This window comes from Phaenicophaeus curvirostris, chromosome 17 (assembly GCF_032191515.1).
Source record: "Phaenicophaeus curvirostris isolate KB17595 chromosome 17, BPBGC_Pcur_1.0, whole genome shotgun sequence".
NCBI lineage: Eukaryota > Metazoa > Chordata > Aves > Cuculiformes > Cuculidae > Phaenicophaeus > Phaenicophaeus curvirostris.
Window position 1 is genome coordinate 5,332,863 of NC_091408.1, and position 18,863 is coordinate 5,351,725.

The 18,863-nt window shown below is 53.6% G+C and overlaps 2 protein-coding genes across 4 annotated transcripts in view; both read right to left on the reverse strand.

Moving 5' to 3' along the window:
* OSBP2 (oxysterol binding protein 2) overlaps positions 1–7,320 on the reverse strand; it is a 348,826-nt gene extending 341,506 nt beyond the window's left edge. For 2 of the 3 annotated variants that reach the window (XM_069871030.1, XM_069871029.1), the window contains exon 1: positions 6,989–7,320. In XM_069871030.1, the coding sequence (XP_069727131.1) occupies positions 6,989–7,266 (278 nt within the window). In that variant the 5' untranslated portion in view covers positions 7,267–7,320. Of the gene's footprint in view, positions 1–3,655; positions 3,676–6,988 lie in introns of those variants that run through there. The other variant, XM_069871031.1, reaches the window with a different exon arrangement.
* Positions 7,321–8,712: 1,392 nt separating this feature from the next.
* IQCD (IQ motif containing D) lies at positions 8,713–14,006 on the reverse strand. The gene is made up of 4 exons (XM_069870822.1): positions 12,893–14,006; positions 11,453–11,686; positions 9,799–9,870; positions 8,713–9,351 (listed from the first exon to the last, which is right to left on the reverse strand). Exons 1-4 carry the CDS (start codon positions 13,631–13,633, stop codon positions 9,061–9,063), a joined length of 1,338 nt encoding a protein of 445 aa, XP_069726923.1. The 5' UTR covers positions 13,634–14,006; the 3' UTR covers positions 8,713–9,060.
* Between the last annotated feature and the right edge of the window lie 4,857 nt (positions 14,007–18,863).

An 18,863-nucleotide genomic window follows, 5' to 3' on the forward strand; every position in this document is an offset into this window, starting at 1 on the left:
ACAACAAGCCCCTGTTATCGTGTCTGACAGCGATGCCAAGGGGAGAAGCACTTTGCTGCTCTCTGAATGACCCCGCGGCCACAGTACTTAGGTATCCACACTGATCAGCAAGGCTCGAGTAAGATGATCTTATGCACCAAGCAGTGATGTGGGGCCAACGACGATGTTTCCCTGCTCCATCTCTGATACAGTGCTTTGCAGGAACCTGCTCTGGCTACAAACAGCAGGGTAACAATCCCTGCTTTCTGTTAAAGAAAGAGGAGAGAACGGCACAGACTCCCACCTCACCATATCCACCTCCACATGCGGCACAGAAGCGGCTTTGAACGGCCGCATGTGCCCAGAAAGCGCTCATCACCCAGAAAGATTGGGGGAATTAGAACTATTTTTAGGGACTGAAAGCCCTCCCCCATGAGTCACAGCAGGGATGTATGTCCCAAAGCAGAAAGAGCTAAAAGAGTGAAGAGAAATCAAACCAGGAACGCTGACAGAGATGCAGTTCAGCCCAAGCAGGTGTGGAGGGAAGGGATGCTGGATGTAGGTGAACACACACAACAACACATGAAAGCCAGTCAGCACCACTGACCCTGCCAAAGGTTCCTCATTGCCCATGTAAGCACTGCCAACAGGACAAACCCAGAGCCCAGCAGCGCCGTACGGCTCTGAGCAACATCCCCCAGTGGGACAGCAGCAGCCACATCCCAAGCCCGTGCTCCCAGGATGCTCAGAGGTGAAGTGAATTGAAGGAGCGCCTGGGATGGGATCAAGGAGCAGATCTGTCCTGCTTTTCTCCCGGGGAATCGTGCCACAGTGCCAGAGTTTCAATTGGCATCTCTAATTCCAAAGCTGACTGGCCCTGGCCCGAAGGCTCCGCGCTGGCACCCGGCGCAGCCTCTGAGTCAGCAATTGCTGACCCGACAGCAGCAGCACATCCAGCACATCCAGCTTCCTCGTCCTCCGGCTTTAACTCTCCCTGCCCGCCCTTGTCAGACAGAGAAATATTGAGTAATTAATTATTAAACAAGCTTTTCGATGGAAACCAAACAAAGGCTGATATAAAATACAGCACGATCCCTGCCAAAGTGCCATAGGAACAATTAAAATAATTGAACGGCATAATGAGGGCCTGAAGGGAAATTTAACCCCTCTGACTGGATCAGGTTTTGGAGCACTATCCTGTTCAGGGGGCAGCCTGGAGAAGAGAAGGCACTGAGGAGATCTTATAGCAACCTTCCAATACTTGAAGGGGGCCTAGAAGAAAGCTGGGGAGGGACTGTTCACAAAGGCTGGTAGTGACAGGATGAGGAGCAATGGGTATAAACTGGAGAGGGGCAGATTTAGACTAGATATAAGGAAGAATTTCTTCACCATAAGAGTGGTGAGGCACTGGAACAGGTTGCCCAGGGAAGCTGTGGCTGTCCATCCCTGGAGGTGTTCAAGGTTGGATGGGGCCTTGGGCAGCCTGATCTAGTGGGATGTCCCTGCCCATTGCAAGGGAGTTGGAACTAGATGATCTTTAAGGTCCCTTCCAACCCAAGCTATTTTATAATTCTATGACAAGGCTCGGGGATCCACAACCCTGTGAGCTGCTGGCCACCAGATTGCAGGAGGGCAATTCACATTTCAGGGTGATGACCTGGGTTGTTGGCCATCAGCACAAGATCCAAAGAGACCTGCAAGAAGCAGAGGGCTCCAACATCACTGCATATTGTTCCCCAGCTGCAACACAGTTTTTAGGCGAGCACAAAACAATATAGAACAATGCAACCCAACAGCCTGGCCTGCTGCAACGTGAAAACCAACTGAGATAATTGAAGTCCAAGTTGTTTGGGAGGGAGTTACTGTGCCTTGAACAACACAGGTCACACTGATTGGGAACTCTTCTTGGGAAGGGAAGCAGGCAGGCCAGAAGGGATACTGCAAGGAAAACCACAGCAGGTTTCTCACATTGCTTCTGACAAGGGAGATCAGCTCCTCCTCCACTGACTCAGCACGGGCATCATAGACCATGAAGCACAAACTTAAACCTGTGCTGGAGCCGAAGAGATCAGGATTGAATACGTTACCCTGGGAAACGACAGAGTGAGGAGCTACGGCCACAAGGCAGGCAATGCCTGTCACCTCTGCACACTTGGGTGAGAAGAAATGACTCTCTGCTACTCCAGCCTGCCTGGCAGCACTGCCAAAGGACCACCCCAACAAACCACCCTCCCGAAGGATCACAGCTCCTCAGCAAAGCCATCACAAAGCAGCCGCCAGCCCACACAAGCCCTCAGCTGCAAAAAGGCAGAGCTGAGCAGCAGCTACTAGCAACGCGTGGGAGCAGCGCAGGACCCAAGCAGCACAGGACTGGAGCAGTGACCCAGGAAGGCTACAGCAAAGGCACAACTGCACCCTCGTGTTCTCCATCGAGAAAAGCTGGAACAACAGAGCCCAGAAATGAGTGATAGGCATTTACTCTCCCATTAGCATCCCAGCAGTCAAATCCACAAATGTGCTTCACATCCACAAATAGCTCCAGGGACTAAAACTGCAGTGCAAGTGACACCACCTCAAAGTTCATGGTGCAATCAACCTTGAAACAGCGATACCGGCTGTAATCCAGACAGTTCACAGCTCTTGTTGGCTGTTTGCAACCAGCAAACAGAGCCTGGCACGATGTTACAACCGAAGGCACAGACGTAGAGGCTTTATACAATGCCAACAATCAGGCCGTGATGACAACAGCCTCAAGGAGCACGATCTGCATCTCACGCTCTCCCACAGCATCAGTGGAAGTCGCTGTGTGAAGCCACGCAAGCCTGACTCCCCCAGAGCAGCGCTGAGCCGGGAGCAGAGCAATCGAGCCTGGCACAAGCAGCCTGGCAACCAGCATCGCTCGTCTCACGCCACGGCAGCGCCAAGTGCTGCTCTGACGTGCTGAATCCTGCACGAGCACCGCGTCCCCAGCCACAAAGCACAGAGGAGCTTCCTCCAAACCAGGCAAATGCTGAGCAGTGATCAACGGCAAAGCGCCACATAGACACATGTGAAAAGAAGATGACTGGGAACAGGAATTATTAAAGCACTGTTTAAAAACAAGCGGCTCAAAGCCTCCGTGCAGCTGCAGGGCTGTCCTTGGAGCCCACACGCTCCTGCACCCCAGGAACGACAGGCAGGGGCATTCGGGTACTCCTGTGTCTGCAGATGGACAGCCTGTTACACAAACCGTTCCAAGAGTCTCCCTCTCCTCATTTCACTGTGTACCAGCTAAATACAAGGAACCATTAGGTGGCCTGGAGGGGCTGTGTAATCTCAAACCTTCAGAGACATTCAAACCTCAGCAGCTCACAGTCCTCAGCAAAGTCACAGGCTGGCCCCACATCCAGTGGACACTGGATCCAAGACTTCCAAAGTCCCTCCTGGAAGCCCTCAGCTCAGTTCTGGTACCAGGAGTGGTTCTAAGCTCCTGCCTGCACTCACCCTCTGCAGTTTCAGCCGCAGTCTCAGTAAACAATGCAGGAAAAACCCCTCTGGGTTGCACTCAAGATCTTGCAAGGCTAACCAGGAGTTAACCACTGGATAAACAAAGCTGGTGAGGAATGCTGCTCTGGGAGATGCAGCTTTTCCAGGGAATGGAGCTGCAGAATAACACAGACAAGGCAGCTGAACTCACTCCATCACTCCTCCAGGAGCAGATGCAGCGAGGGGAGCCAAGACTGCTTTCTGGCAAGAAGATTCCTACTTCACAATGACCAAATCTCACACAGCATGGAGTTTTCTCTCCTTCTCCCTTTGGCACTGCTGTAGCCATGACGTCCTGTGACCACAGAAAGGGCTGCTGAAGGAACCTGTCCCACAAGGAACAGGCTACGGACCAAACCCCAAGAGGAGACAATGCCAAACTCCAGCTCTTCCAAACAGCAGAAGGCTGCTTAGAGAAGGCATCACTCATCTAGAGCGCGGATCACAAGACCCAACGCCAGTCTTTGATTAATACTCACCTAAAGATCCTCTCTAATCTCCTTGAAAACACTTATCTGCTCAAGGTGATTGGATTCTCCCATACAGGCACGCTAATTACGGATAACGATAAATCTGTAGGTGGCAGCTTGCCAGAGCAGTTTAGGAGGAGAGCTGTGATCTTAGCGAGTCAGGCAGACCAGTTGTGACCCACCTGAACTGCACTCCGACCCCAGCACCACGTCTGCGCTGCAGATTCCCACAGCCACAAGGCAGCCACAAAATGTAGCCAAAAAAATAACCTGAAAAGAAGAATTGAGGGCAATCAAGTTGGTACAACTACCTTGTTGTGGGGCTTCTGGAGTTCCCAAACCCACTCACTCCAGTAGGCACTACAGAAAAAGTCACCAAGAATTACTCAGCCATTATCATTTTCCACAGGTTCAGAGTACGGAATGGGGAACAAAAGAACATGACCCGCAGGGAAGTTTTGCTGACAGGAAGGCTTGATGTCTTCACAGATTTCACAACAACACAGGAGGCCTCAAATACTCCATTTGGAAAGAAAAAACTGTGTTCAGTTCTGCAGCCCTCAGCACAGGAGGGATATGGAGCTGTTGGAGCAAGCCCACAGGTCACGGAGATGATCCGAGGGCTGGAGCACCTCCTGTACAAGAGCAGGCGGGGAGAGCTGGGGTTGCTCAGCCTGGAGAAGAGAAGGCTCCAGAGAGACCTTAGAGCAGGTTCCAGCACTGAAAGGGGCTCCAGGAAAGCTGGGGAGCGGCTCTTGATCCGGGAGTACACAGATAGGATAAGGGGTAATGGTTTTCAGCTGAAAAAAGGGAGATTGAGATGAGATATTAGGCAGAAATGTTTTGCTGTGAGGGTGGGGAGGCCCTGGCCCTGGTTGCCCAGAGCAGTGGTGGCTGCCCCCTCCCTGGAGGTGTTCAAGGCCAGGTTGGATGGGGCTTGGAGCAACCTAATCCAGTGGGAGGTGTCCCTGCCCATAGCAGGAGGTGGAACTGGATGGGCTTCGAGGTCCCTTCCAACCCAAACCATCCCATGATTCTGTGATTCGCAAAGCCTTTAGCAGCAAGGGCAGAATAGGAAAATTCTGCCATGCATCTTTGGAGCTGGGATGATCTCACAGACCCAGCAGAAAGCGAGACACGTGGCTCAGAACCACACGAGACCTTTGTGCGAGTTACCTCCCAAATCCCCTGCCTGAAGTCGAAGAAGCAGAAGTCCCCTTATTGCTCAGCAGCATCCTCAGTCAGAGGAGGTCACTGAAATGCACTGCCTGGTTCCTGGAGCTCCTTTGCCCCTGCTCTCGGTGAGAAGCCGCACTACAACAAAACACACATCTACCCAAGCCTAAGAGGAGCACCCTGCGACCAGCAGCTCGAGGTGGCACCTCAAGAGTCAGCACTGAAGACACCATGGAGGCGTTTTGCCATTTAAGAAAAGCTTTCCCACACCCTCTGTGCTATATTTTTGTCCTCCCAGCTCCCAAACAAACTAATTTGATTCTCATCAACCCCAGTGATGAAAAGACAACACAAGAACCTCCAACATCACTTTTCCAAGCCGCTGCTGCAGGTCTGCACTGGTGAGAGCCCCATCAAATATCTCAGCCTCAGCTCCTTCCCACGCTGCTCCGAATCATTTCCTTGGGTGTTTCTGTTTGTTGTTTCAGCCTAAACCAGATCAAATGGTCTTAAAATAAACCTCCTTGTTCCAATCTAAAAGAAGTGAAGAAAACCACTTGTTTGCTCACGACAAACTTGGCACCGATGCAGAACAAATACTCTGACGTGGTTACAAGCATTAAACCCCAACAGCCTTTTCACAGCCCTGCCGGTCCTGCTCCAGACGGGAGCCAGGAAGGATTAGAAGGCAATGAGCTGGGTCACAGTGAGGTAACGGCGTTCTCCTGGCTGGAGTTTGGGGTTAAACAACTCCAAGTAGACAACTGCACCACCGAGCATCTAACCCACTACCTGTGCCAGGCAGAAAACCAGCTTTCACCTGGGCTTCCCTGTGAATTCCTTCTCCTGGGCTTGGAACACTGAGGATGGATACTCTCACGAAGCTCTAACCACCTTCAACACGCCAGATCGCTTCCACATTCCAAAATACAATCAACATACGCTCCACAACGCTGAAGGTGACAGAGCACTTGTCTTCCAAGTGGCTGGAATAACCACGATCCTTCCTGAAGGATGGAAACACCAAAACCCTCCAACACGTTGGTGTTTCACCACCTGGCTGACACGAGGAACGCAAGAGGATCCATGGAGACAATGTTGGCTTGGATCAAGCCCCTAGTCTGTGGTCCCACACCCTCCTCCCTGAGCCTGCATCCCGGGATGCCAGCCCTGTGCCAGGCAGCACCGGGAGCTCCGAGCCACGGCTGAGGAACAGGAGTGCCTGCATCCCGGGATACCAGCCCCATGCCACGGCTGAGGAACGGGAGTGCCTGCATCCCGGGATGCCAGCCCCGTGCCACGGCTGAGGAACGGGAGTGCCTGCATCCCGGGATACCAGCCCCGTGCCACGGCTGAGGAACGGGAGTGCCTGCATCCCGGGATGCCAGCCCCGTGCCACGGCTGAGGAACGGGAATGCCTGCATCCCGGGATGCCAGCCCCGCGCCACGGCTGAGGAACGGGAATGCCTGCATCCCGGGATGCCAGCCCCGCGCCACGGCTGAGGAACGGGAATGCCTGCATCCCGGGATGCCAGCTCCATGCCAGGCGGCACCGGGAGCTCCGAGCCACGGCTGAGGAACGGGAACGATCCCTTCCCGGGATGCCAGCCCCATGCCAGGGCAAAGAACGGGAGCGCCCGCATCCCGGGATGCCAGCCCCGTGCCAGGCGGCACCCTGGAGCAGGGAGGCTCCAGCCAGGGCCAAGGAACGGGAATGCCCCCGCCCCTCGCTCCTGCCCCGGCCCCCCCCACCTCTCCCCGCTCCCGGGAATGTCTCCAGCCCCAGCTCCCCGCCGGTACCGGGCGTTCCAGGGCCACCGCTCCCGCCCCGCCGGTACCTGTAGTAGCTGAGGAGCCCGTTGCTGAGCACGAACCACCGGCGCTGGTAGCCCTTCAGGTAGTTGGTCCACTTGAAGAGCCAGCCCTTGTAGGTGTCGGAGCCCGGAGCGGCGGGCGGCGCCCCCGCCGCTGTCCCCCCGCCGCCGCGTCCCCCCGGCTCGGCGCTCATGGCCGGCAGCTCCTGGCAGCCCAAGCAGGGGACGGCGCTGAGGAGGGAGACCAGCCCGCGGGTGCTGGCGCTGCCGCTGCCGACACACAGCGCGGCCGCTTTCCCCATAGACCCCGCGGCCCCTCGAGCACCGGCGGCTCCGCTCCCGCCCCGCGGCGCCGCCACCACCACGTGACGCGGGGGGGGGGGGGGGGGATATCACGTGACAGCGGAGGGCGTGGCTTGAGGCCCGCGGTCACGTGACACGGGGGCGGAGGGGGTGGGCGGCGAAGACTTTGGGGGCGGCGGTCACGTGACGCAAGGATCCCGGTGCGGCGCCCGCCGTCACGTGACAAAGGAGAGCCGGGGCTGCTCCCGCCCCGCCGCCAGGGGGAGCGCCCGCGCGTCACGTGCCCTACCCCCCCCCCCACCACGGGGCAAACGCGGGAGGCCGTGGTGTGCGATCACGTGACACGGGGTGGGTGGGATGTCACGTGGCGCCCCCTGGCGGCGGGGCGGGAGCGTCCCCTGCTCCCCTCTTCCTCCTCTCCCCCAGCCATTTTGGCCCTTGGTGCCTCTTCAGGGCCCGCGCGGGGATCGTGGCTTCCCTGCACACACCCCTGCTTCGCAGGTGGGCCGCGGCGGTGGCCGAGCAGCCCGTTGCATGGCGGGGTGTTGGAGGAGGGGGTGATTGTGCTGTTCGAATCGTGGGCTAACGGGATCATTTGGTTCGAAAAGGCTTTTGAGATCAATGAGTCCAAGCGCACCTGTCCAGTACTAAACCAGAGCCTTGAGCACGCTGTCTGCCTGTCTTTTAAACACCTCCAGAGATGGAGACGCCACCAGTGCTCTGGGCAGCCTCTGCCAGGGCTTCACCACTCCGACAGTGAAGGGCGTCCTTACTGTAAAGAATGATGTGGAAAGGAAATAAGTAATTCTGTGTTCAAGTAACGTAATGAATTTCAGTATTAGATACGTGTAAAAATTGTATTAGCTAAGTGGGATTTTGATCGTTTTGTATCAATAGGCCTTTGGGGTCTTCAGTAGGGGTGCTAGGTTTGTGGAAGATCTTCCACCTGGCACCCTGCAGAGAATAAAAGCAATGTCTCCTCTCTAAACAGAACACTTTGTTTGGGGAGTTTATTTTTTTTCTCAATTTCAGGTTATAAGGGGATGGCAGGAGGGGTGGCAGTGCCGGGCTGGGGGAAGGCACAGGCACAGCTCACGCAACAATCCTGCCTGCCTCAATGCCAGCACCCCCCTCACCCATGGATCTGGGTTTATAAAGGGGATCCCCACCCAGAGCAAGCCCAGCGCCATGCAAAAGGGACCTGACAAGTGCCAGGAATCCCTGCATCCCCACAGCCCCTTCCCTTCGTGCTCTAGGGGATCACTGCTCTCTGATCCCCCCTGATCGCATTACTGCCAACTGCTGGGGTTGATGTCCAGTCAGGACTTGTTCCTGTCTCTCACCGAGCAGCAGTGATGCTGCAGCTTCCTTCTGTAGAAAAGGACATGGTCTCTCAAAGCCACATAAGGAGAAACTGTCAGATGGAGGCTTCATTCTTCCCCCACAATTATTTTATTGCCATCTTCAGTAAGAACAGAGTGGGGCCCTGGCATATACGCAAGGTAGGGGCCAGGAGACCAAAGACAAGGCGACAAGGCAACAAGTCAGGGACTCCTTGTCCTGTCCCTTCATTCCGAGACATCCTTCTCCTTGCAGAGGCAGCAGAGCCTGACCCAGAGTGATGAGACATGTCTCCACACCAATGCTTCGTTGTACTCCAGTCATGAGAGGTAGCCGCAGCCTGGAGATGTTAATGCAAATGCTCGCTCATGTCTAATGCTTTTATCTTGGAGAGGCTCAGTCCCAGCAGAGCCAGCAGCTTTGCCAGGAGAAGAGAAAGCACATTTTATGCTTTATTTCTTGGCCTTCTTGCCCTTCTTGCCCTTCTTGCCCTTGCCCTTCTTATTCCTCTTTGACTTGAAAAGGGACCGGACCAGGTAGCCTCTCCACAAGGCCTGGATGCGGGTGGCAGCACGGTTCTTGGTGGCCAGCTCCTTCATAGCCTGTTCCTTCTTCTCCTGACATATCCTGCGCTCCTCCTCAATCTGGGAATACTCCTGGAGAAGCAAAGCGTGGTTCTCCATCATCAGGGACAACTGGGCCTTCTCCTCATTGTAGGCAGCGTTAATTTCTTCATACTCAGCCTAGAAAGACAGCAGATGCCAGGTACAGTGATTTTGAGGGCATTCAGCAGCTCCTCCCTGTACATCCCTCTGAAAAATACTCTCATAATTCTCCCTGGTTTGCAAACAGCTCAGAGTCCTGAGACCAGTGACCACACAGTGCTGGTCAGAGCCCCTTCCGCATCTGCTCTGTTCTCCAGCATCAGGTGGGCACGTCTGACAGAACGAGGCAATCCAAATACTGCAGGATTTAGCGGTGAATGTAACTTTTCTCACAGCCAAAGCAGCAGAGAACTCAACACAGGGGCAGGACAGAGATACCATTCCTTCTAAAGCCTGTGCTTCTACTGGATGGAGAACTGCCCCTCACTCCCATGGCCTCCTGTGTGAAAGCCACATGTCTGTTTGGACAGGAATCTACCTGAACCTACCACATCATAGGAGAGCAAAGCACTTTAAATTGAATACCTGTTTTTCTCCCATATCTGCATCATATTTCTGCATCCAGTTCACAATTTCCATCTCCAGCCTGCACTTCCTCTGAAACACAAAATGGGACAGGTTCCTTGCAGGTGTGAGAAGTCCCCTGAGTTAGAACACAGCTTAGCTTTGAGACCCAGTACTTGTATTTGAATCTAACACCTTCTTGTGGCAAGCTTCCTTCAGCAGACAAGTATTTTGTTTGCCCTGGTTTGGGGATTCTCATGGGACATTCCCTGAGGCCAAAAGGGCCTTATTTGGTTTGTAGGATGTAGCTGGGGGATTGGAATGTGTCTGAAAGGTGCATTAGGAAATGAACATGTCTGATGGAATGTGGCAACTCATTGACACACTGGGGCAACCTAAAATGGAAGAGGGGGACAGAAATAACTCAAAAGATGGTGCCTATTCAAACAAACAGTATAATGGTTGCTACACTGCAGCATGGCCAGGTTCACCCCAAGCTGCTGCATCTGCGCTCCATGGAATCATGAGCTGGAGCCCATCACAAGTGCCACACCATCTCCTGTGTGACGCCGACCCAGGATGTCCCAGACCATCTCCAGGTCACACCTCAGCTATTTTGACCACAAGTAGAGTCTTGGGCCACTCAGGGCTGGAGGATGAACTAAGTGGGGGAAGGAGACCTCTGTGGGCAGTAAATCCACCTGAGCATTAGAACAAGCTGAGCAGCTCGCCAACAAATATTGCAGGGGCCTGCAGCCTCAGATGTAACTGCCCAATCAAGCCACTGCATTAAGGGAGGTGTAAATGGGTAGATTTTGGATATTGTACTGCAGCTGTAACTTGTGTTCGATGCTTTGTCAGTGCCCAGCCCCAATGCTGCTCTGCTCTACAGCATCCAGGGCAAGAGGACCCCATGACCAGTGTGTGCTGTCCTGCACACAGAGGCCAGTGTTTGCTTGGAGCAAACACCCAGCAGGAGCAAAATGGGGAGGGGGAGGGAATGCTTTTTTTCAAACTCTAGATTCCCTCTGCCCTGTGTCACCAGCATGTTCTGCACAGGGCAGAGCTGTTGATGTAGAGGCCCGGTCCTGCTTACTGCTCCTTTTTTCCTTTCTGTGTCTGCTTGGCACTGTGATAATCCCACATTTCCACCTCATTCAGCACAACTCAATTCCTTGGCTTGAGTCTCCAGCAAAGTGCCAGACAGATTGGGAACTGCTTAGCTCCCAAGACTGGCTGTGTTCAGCCTGGAATACTACAATCAGCTCTAAAATATGGCTTTATATAAAGCCAGTCTTAGGTTTGCTCTGCTTTCCCCGCACCAAATCCCTTGTTTGTTACCATACACCTTTCCTCTTTTGCTGTAGCCTTGCTGCTCTGCTCTCTGATCAGACCACAGCCTCTCTAGCATGTGGCATTGCAGCGCTGTGTGTTTCCAGAGCTAGGTCAGCGCGCAGGAGGAGTCCTTGTGAACAGGCCACTTCCCTGCTGTCGCTGCAGGGTTCCTTTCCACTGGAACCAGCAGAGCATGAGGACAGAGCAGGTACAATCTGACAAATAGCATGTGGATCCTGCCAGCAGCTCACAGGAGTTGAGTTGGTACTTGCAGCAGCCAGACCTGACAGCATTACAAAAGGGTTTGAATCTCCTGTTCTAGAGCTCCCCTCCCATTTACCTTTCTGAGTGCCAACTCAGATGCTCGGTGCTCCAGCACAAGTGCCTTGAGTTGTGCTCCTAGCTCCTCAACGTCTTGCTCTAGCATGGCACACCTGGCCTGCGAGGCTTGCAGCTCTGCTTCTTGCTGTTTTTCTCCTTCCAGCTTCATCTGCTGGATGTCAGCCTTGTAGTCTTTGGTCAGGCCTTGCATGCTGGTTTTGAGGTCTTTGATCACATCGTCCTTCTTGTGAATCTAGACCCAGAAAACGAGACAAAGAAATGGAACTGAGAAATCCAGGTAAAACATAAGGTGGACAGGAGAAGTGAGGCGCCCTTGCAAAGGTGGAGAAGATCTCAGAAGACAGAGCCCTGCCGCTGCTGGCTTCAGGAACGGAGACGGGTTTACACAGGGTGATTTGGAAAGCTTCCCTCTCTGCCCCTCCAGGAACCTCTTAATAAAGATAGGAATGAACAAACCATATTGAGACCCGCCAGCACCGCCATCTGAGGAACAGCCAAAATCACAGCCCCTGGAGCGAGCCGTGGCTCCTTGGAGCTTTGGATTAGGCTCAGTGATTGCCTGGGGGATGCAGCTCAGGGTGCTGCCTGTGAGAGAAATCCTCAGCTGGGACCATGGAACAGATTTGTTCATAATGCCTTGGACAAGCTGCCAAATAGCACATAAAAATCCCAAGTGGCTGGATTCATGGATCGCCAGGGAGCAGAGAGGAGGGGGAAAGCAGGTCCTTGTCTCTGTTAGTACCATTCAGTGCAGTCAGAACAGGACAAAAGCTTCCCCTTGGACCCCTCTTGCAGGAAGGAGAAAGAAGAGCATATGCATCAAACAAAGAATTGCTTGTCAGGAGTTCAGGGGCTTGGAAGCTGGCATGGCCCATGGACTCACAGCGAGGGCCTGGGAAATGCCCATTTATTTGTCTGTACCTCAGTGGCCTCCACAGAAAAAAAAGAAGAGTTCCTATAACTGCATATTAATCACAAATGCCCTAAGGCAGAGGGTATTACAGAGCTGCAAATCACAGAAATGTTAGTTTTAAGCAGGAGTGAAGGCAGAGCAGATACTAAAAAGGGATTTTAATCAGAGCAATCTCTCCCTGGGATGACTTTTCATCATTTGATCAACAGTGAATGAAGTCTCGTGCTGGCAGCTGACACTGCAGCCCTGCCAAAATGCCACTGCAGCAATTTGTGTCTCTCCTGCAGCTCCTTTTCAAACTCGGGGACTTGTGTTGTTCAAGTTGGCTGGTGAGAACAGGTTCAGGACATGCCAAATTCAAGTGTAAAAAAACCCAAGCATGCGATAAGCATTTTTCATTATAGTAAATCTAGGAGCTGGTTTAGAATTAATTTATGTAACTGCAAGAAACAGATCCTTTTTCAGCTTACCAAAGTTTTCCTTCAGTAACGCTTTGTTAGGAAACATATTCCCACAATACCATACCTCCTCCTCTCGAGTCTGGATCGCTGCTGCCAATTCTTCCTGTAAAGCTGTGATTGTTTCAGTGTTTTTCTTAATCCGAAGGGAGATGTCATCCATAAGCTGAATCTTTTCTTCTTCTTCCACAGTACTAGTCAGGAGTCTCTCAAGTATGAAAGTCCTGAACTCCCCAAAGGCATTAATGAACACTTGAGCTGGTTCCCCTCTCTCCCAGTCCCCGTATTTCAGAGTATACCAAAGCAGAGGGTTGGCCGGCAGGAGCCTCAGGACATTTCGTACAGAACACTTCAGTTGTTGCTCTAGCAAGCGGAGACAGACCTGTTGTTCCTGAGCTCTCACAGTGTCCCCTTCTTCCAAGCTGGAAAGCAAGTTCTCCATTTTCTTTGAGAGCCTTTGATGCTCCATCAGGTTTTCTGCGATCTCAGGTCCCAGCATATTGGCAAACCTGTCCAGAGAGGTGAAAATACGTGGGATCAAACTGCTCATCTCCAGCTTGGCAATTGTCTCATCCAAGACAGTTATGATTCTTTCCGTTTCCACTCTATCAGGTTTTAACTGACGTGGCTCTAACATCTTCATGTTGTTTAATGTGGTTGTTGTCATCTCTGAAGCTCCCATGCACTTCACCAGGGGCTTTTTTCTTTGCTTCACATCCTGAGATGATGCTTGGAGCCCATCTGTTGCCATGGCTCCAGTTAAACACTTGTGAGTTGAGTAGTTTGAGGTCTGGAATGGATGTGACATCTACATAAGACGAGCTTCAGTCAAAGAACTTCTCTGCTGCTGCTGTCACTTACTCTTCCTTGGATTTTATCTCTAAAAGGGAAAAGTGGTGTCAGTATTAAGAGAAACAATGTAATTCGGGAAAATGCGGGAGTTTCACTTTACAGGGGAATTCTCCCTGGGACAGAACACGGGGTCGTGCACCAGAACTGGTCTCTATCCCAGGGAAGGGAGGGCAGGAATGAACTTCTGGCTTTGAAGGGTGCTGGGGAGAACGCTCCCACTGCTTCTCAGTAGGAAGGCACAGACTGCAGCTCTGCCATCCCAGGAGGGGAGTGGAGAGGGGCTTGCAGGACCCTGGGCCACCTTGGAGGGGAGGACAGGGGTGGGAAACACACATCTATGATTCTAGGATCTCCATCTTTCCAAGCCTGGTACTATGGGAGATTGGAGCTGGGTGCCCGGGGGCTGCACTGGGGGAACAAGGCAAGGGGAGGGAGCAAGGAGGGGGGACAAGGTGTGAGAGGGAAGCTGGGGGAACAAGGCAAGAGGAGGGAGCAAGGAGGGGGGACAGGGTGGGAGAGGGGAGCTGGGTGCCTGAGGGGCTGAGCTTGGGGGGACAAGGCCAGAGGAGGCGGAAGAGGCCAGCGACGGGGGTGGGAGGCGAGGATTCCCTCAGGGGACCTGGGGGCAGCGGGGAAGCGCAGGGACTCCAGCTTGCGGGAGAGTCAGACGTTCAAGGAGGGGGATTCCTAGCGGGAAGGACCCCGTGCGAGAGGCTGGAGCTGCGGAGGAGGCGATGTCAGGTGGGAAGGACCCCGCCCCCGTCAGCGTCCCCGGTTACTAAGCAACGGGTGGGCGGGGCCGCAAATCTCAGCCAATGGCGATCGGCTCTTGTCTTGATGGGCAGCGGCGCTGGCCAATCAGAGGGGGTCTGGGCCGCCATCTTGTGGGCGGGGGGACCTCACAGCCCGTGCAGTTTGACCCCGGCAGTGGGCAGGAGCGGCTCGGGCTGCGTCACGGGGCTCAAAAGCCAAATATAAGCTGGAAAATAAACTTTATCCCCTGAGATCATAGAATCATAGAATAACCAGGTTGGAAGAGACCCACCGGATCATCGAGTCCAACCATTCCTATCAAACACTAAACCATGTCCCTCAGCACCTCATCCACCCGTCCCTTAAACACCTCCAGGGAAGGGGACTCAACCCCCTCCCTGGGCAGCCTCTGCCAGTGCCCAATGACCCTTTCTGTGAAGAATTTTTTCCTAATGTTCAGCCTAAACCTCCCCTGGTGGAGCTTGAGGCCATTCCCTCTTGCCCTGTCCCCTGTCCCTTGGGAGAAGAGGCCAGCTCCGTCCTCTCCACAACCTCCTTTTAGGGAGTTGGAGAGAGCAATGAGGTCTCCCCTCAGCCTCCTCTTCTCCAGGCTAAACATCCCCAGCTCTCTCAGCCGCTTCTCATAAGGCCTGTTCTCCAGCCCCCTCACCAGCTTCGTTGCCCTTCTCTGGACTCGCTCCAGAGCCTCAACATCCTTCTTGTGGTGAGGGGCCCAGAACTGAACACAGGATTCGAGGTTCGGGCTCACCAGTGCCGAGTACAGAGGGAGAAGAACCTCCCTGGACCTGCTGGCCACGCCGTTTCTGATCCAAGCCAAGATGCCATTGGCCTTCTTGGCCACCTGGGCCACTGCTGGCTCATGTTCAACCAACACGCCCAGGTCCCTCTCCTCCAGGCAGCTTTCTAGACAGACTTCTCCTAGTCTGTAGCTGCACAGGGTTGTTGTGCCCCAAGTGCAGGACCCGGCATTTGGCCTTGCTAAACCTCATGCCATTGGTCTCAGCCCAGTGGTCCAGCCTGTTCAGATCCCTTTGCAGAGCCTCCCTACCCTCCAGCAGATCCACGCTTCCACCCAGCTTAGTGTCATCCGCAAACTTGCTAAGGGTGCACTCGATGCCTTCATCCAGGCCCGTGATAAAGACATTGAACAGGGCTGTTCATCCCCCAAGGATGATCCATGGTTGTGGGAGCCCATGCAGATGGCAGGCAGCAGCGAACGTTTTGCTTCTCGTGCTGTGTCTTCTACCAGCCTCTTGCAGCTGTAGAGGATAATGATGATGCAGCATGCACATAGAACAAGCCCAGAGATGCTGCAGAGCCTCAGGAGAGGCGCACAGGAGCTGCTGTTTGTTTTCAACTGCACATTCAACTATGGGGTTTACACAGCTTGTTCCAGGTCAGTGCGAGCTCCAGTGATTTAGCGTTCACTGGACATACACTGTTAGTGTTGTGTTTGTGGTCCAGGCATGAGCATGCAGGCAGGGGAGCTGCCTGCTGAGCCAGAGGCAGTACTGAGGCTGGACTGAGCAGCTTCACACTGCGCTTGGCCATGCCTGCATGGAGCTATGGGCAACAGTCACCTCATTTTAATGCTGCCCAAGGACACCTGTGAGCACTTGGTGTAGACTGCTGACCTGGGTTGTAGCAGCTTCTTCTGTCTTTGGAGCACTGGAGGTGAGGAAAGGGCCCAGATATCTGCCCAGACCCAGTCTGTCTGCTTCTACACACCAAGATCAGAGCTGCAGAGAGGAGAAACGCGGCTTATCTGTCAGTGCTGCTGCCCTGAGCTGCTTTGATAATTCATCCAGTCTGGATGGCACCTGCCCACCGCTCTGGCTTCAGCTGCTCCCTGAGGAAGGTGTTGGAGCCAATACTATCCCCTTCTGCCCAAGCATTGCCTGTTCTGAGTAATGAGCATTGTGCTGACACCGCTTCCACACTCCTTCCAGCTCTGGCTGCAACACAGTCCCCACCCATCTTTGCCAAGGCAAACATCCCTCTCCCATTCCAGAGGCAAGAGATGCCCCTTGGGGCTCCCCATAGAGCTGGGCAGCCTTTCCCAATCAAACCACTGTTCCTTCAGTTCCGTTCTACCAAAAGATAGAAACCAGTGAGCCTTGCAGTGAGGACTTTGCTGAGGAGGCAGCTGCAGGACGATTGCTGGAAGCTCAGCAAACTGGCTTTTAAAAGGGGAAAGACGGGTGGGTGCTGGAGGCGCTGTGCAAAGCCTGAGGGCTGAGAGCATCAGGCTGGAAGCAGGATGACAGAAGAAGCAAGGCTGAAGAGAGCCTGTGGCTCAGCCAGCAGCACCCTCTGGAGTCAGCTGCTGGCAGCATGAGACCAGCTCTTGGAGAGGAGAAGCCAGGGTGCTGAGGCACAGAGACCAGAGTGTGATGTTCATCAGCATCTGCCTGCTGAGACTGCAGTGGTCACAGCCTCTGATCTGCTTGGTGGATCGTAGAATCATGGAATGGGTTGGGCTGGAAGGGACCTTTAAAGTTATCCAGTTCCAGCCCCCTGCCATGGGCAGGGACACCTCCTCCTGGATCCGGTTGCTCCAAGCCCCATCCAACCTGGCCTTGAACACCTCCAGGGATGGGGCAGCCACCGCTGCTGTGGGCAACCTGGGCCAGGGCCTCCCCACCCTCATTGTGAAGAATTTCTTCCTAATGTCTAATCTAAATCTTCCTCCTTCCAATTTAAAGCAGGGATGTCCCTGCTCCCCGCAGGGTGCCAGGCACCACTCAAACCCTGTGCCCCATCAGGGAGATGGATGGATTTAGCTGTTACTGTGGCAACGGGGATGAACGGCTCCTGGGCTGGCAGCATCGGGGAGGAGGCTGATGGGGGGGGGACAAAAGACCCAAATCACAAAACAGAGAGGCAGTGACTGAGCAATCATTTACTGCTTCTCATACCAGCAGAACTGGAGTGCACAGTGAATCTGCCCTGACAGCAGGTTTTAAACAAACTAAAGGGTCTGTTTCTTCCTGTTATTAAACACTGAGACTCACTACCCTGGGATGCTGCGGAGACCAGACGTGTCCCGAAGAGTCCGGGTGCCGTGGAGGGCAGGTCTGCTGCCACCCAGACTGCTGAGAGCTGGAGGGGAGTGAGACGGGAAGGCGTGCTGTTGGCTGAATTTCACTGCTGACAGAGCTGAGGGCTCCAGGCAGCATTCAAACAATAGCTGGGTGTTACGTGGCAACACGCGAGTGTCTGGACCAAGTCCAGAAGCTCTCACTTGCTTTTAAAGCAGTGTTGTTCTCACAGCATCTTCCCACGGGGGAAACTCCAGGGGGTGCACCTCGAGGAACTGTAGCATCTCCTGTACTGCAAGGTTTTAAAAACAAGTTAGATGACCATTTCTCAAGGACAGTTGAAATACACCAAATGCTACAGCGCCGCAGAGGCCAGAGGGAGCGACGTTGCTCTCTCCAACTCCGCACGCCTGTGAGAAGCTGAACCCCATCCTGCTGGGGACACTCAGTAGTTACTCAGAAGGTCTCTGGTTTGGGAAACCCACCCACCACATCAGCACAGTCATTGATGTGAAGCTGCTGGAAAGCATCCACGGGAGTGCATGGAGTTGATGAAGAGTTTAGAGGGGAAGCTGTATGAGGAGCGGCTGAAGTCACTTGGTCTGTTCAGCCTGGAGAAGAGGAGACTGAGGGGAGACCTCGTCGCACTCTGCATCTTCCTCACAAGGAGAGGAGGATGCGCAGGCACTGAGCTCTTCTCTCTGGTGATCAATGACAGGACCTGAGGGAATGGCAGGAAGATGTGCCTGGGAAGGTTAGGTTGGAGCTTCTGGCTACAGGTCATCCACTACAAGTATAATCTCTTTGGCACCAACAGGGTCCCAGTGATCAGTTCTCCATTGTGGATGATACCAATGTTTATGAAAATGAAGTAGGAGTGATGGTGCTGCTCTGAGTACAAATGAGCTGCTGTGACTACTTGGCAAGGGAAAGCCAATGGCAGTTGTTCCAAATGAAGTTCTTCCAGCTTATTTTCATGCCAGAGCGTTGAAAATAAACTGTTCCTGTCTAGGAGGGGTGGAGCCTTAAGTCTTTGCTGTTGAAAGCACAGGCGATTTGTGATACAACCAGCGAGTAGTGAGGTTTACTATAAATAACACCAACACAGCATGAGCCGTGCAGTCAGTTCTCACACATCGTTTGTATCGGGTCCTGACAGTAACTTTGGAACCATCACGTGTTTAGAGAATGTTGTTTTATTTGAGCACAAACTGTGCTTCTAACCCAGGACAGAACCCAGCTGTGAGTCAGGATGTTTGGAGCATTACCAATGGTTGTTTTTCCTAACTGTGATCTGACTTTGAGTTTTGAGACAGCGGCCCTCAGTCCAGTCATCTGCTGAATTCCAGAGGGGGCGGGAAGAGCGCAGAC

Coding starts and splice junctions, on each gene's coding strand:
- IQCD (XM_069870822.1), bottom strand. CDS start 13,633: ATGTCACATCCATTCCAGACCTCAAACTACTCAACTCACAAGTGTTTA. Junction 9,871..11,452: donor CTGAGTTGGCACTCAGAAAG/GTAAATGGGAGG, acceptor TTTGTGTTTCAG/AGGAAGTGCAGGCTGGAGAT. Junction 9,352..9,798: donor CAGATATGGGAGAAAAACAG/GTATTCAATTTA, acceptor CTGTCTTTCTAG/GCTGAGTATGAAGAAATTAA.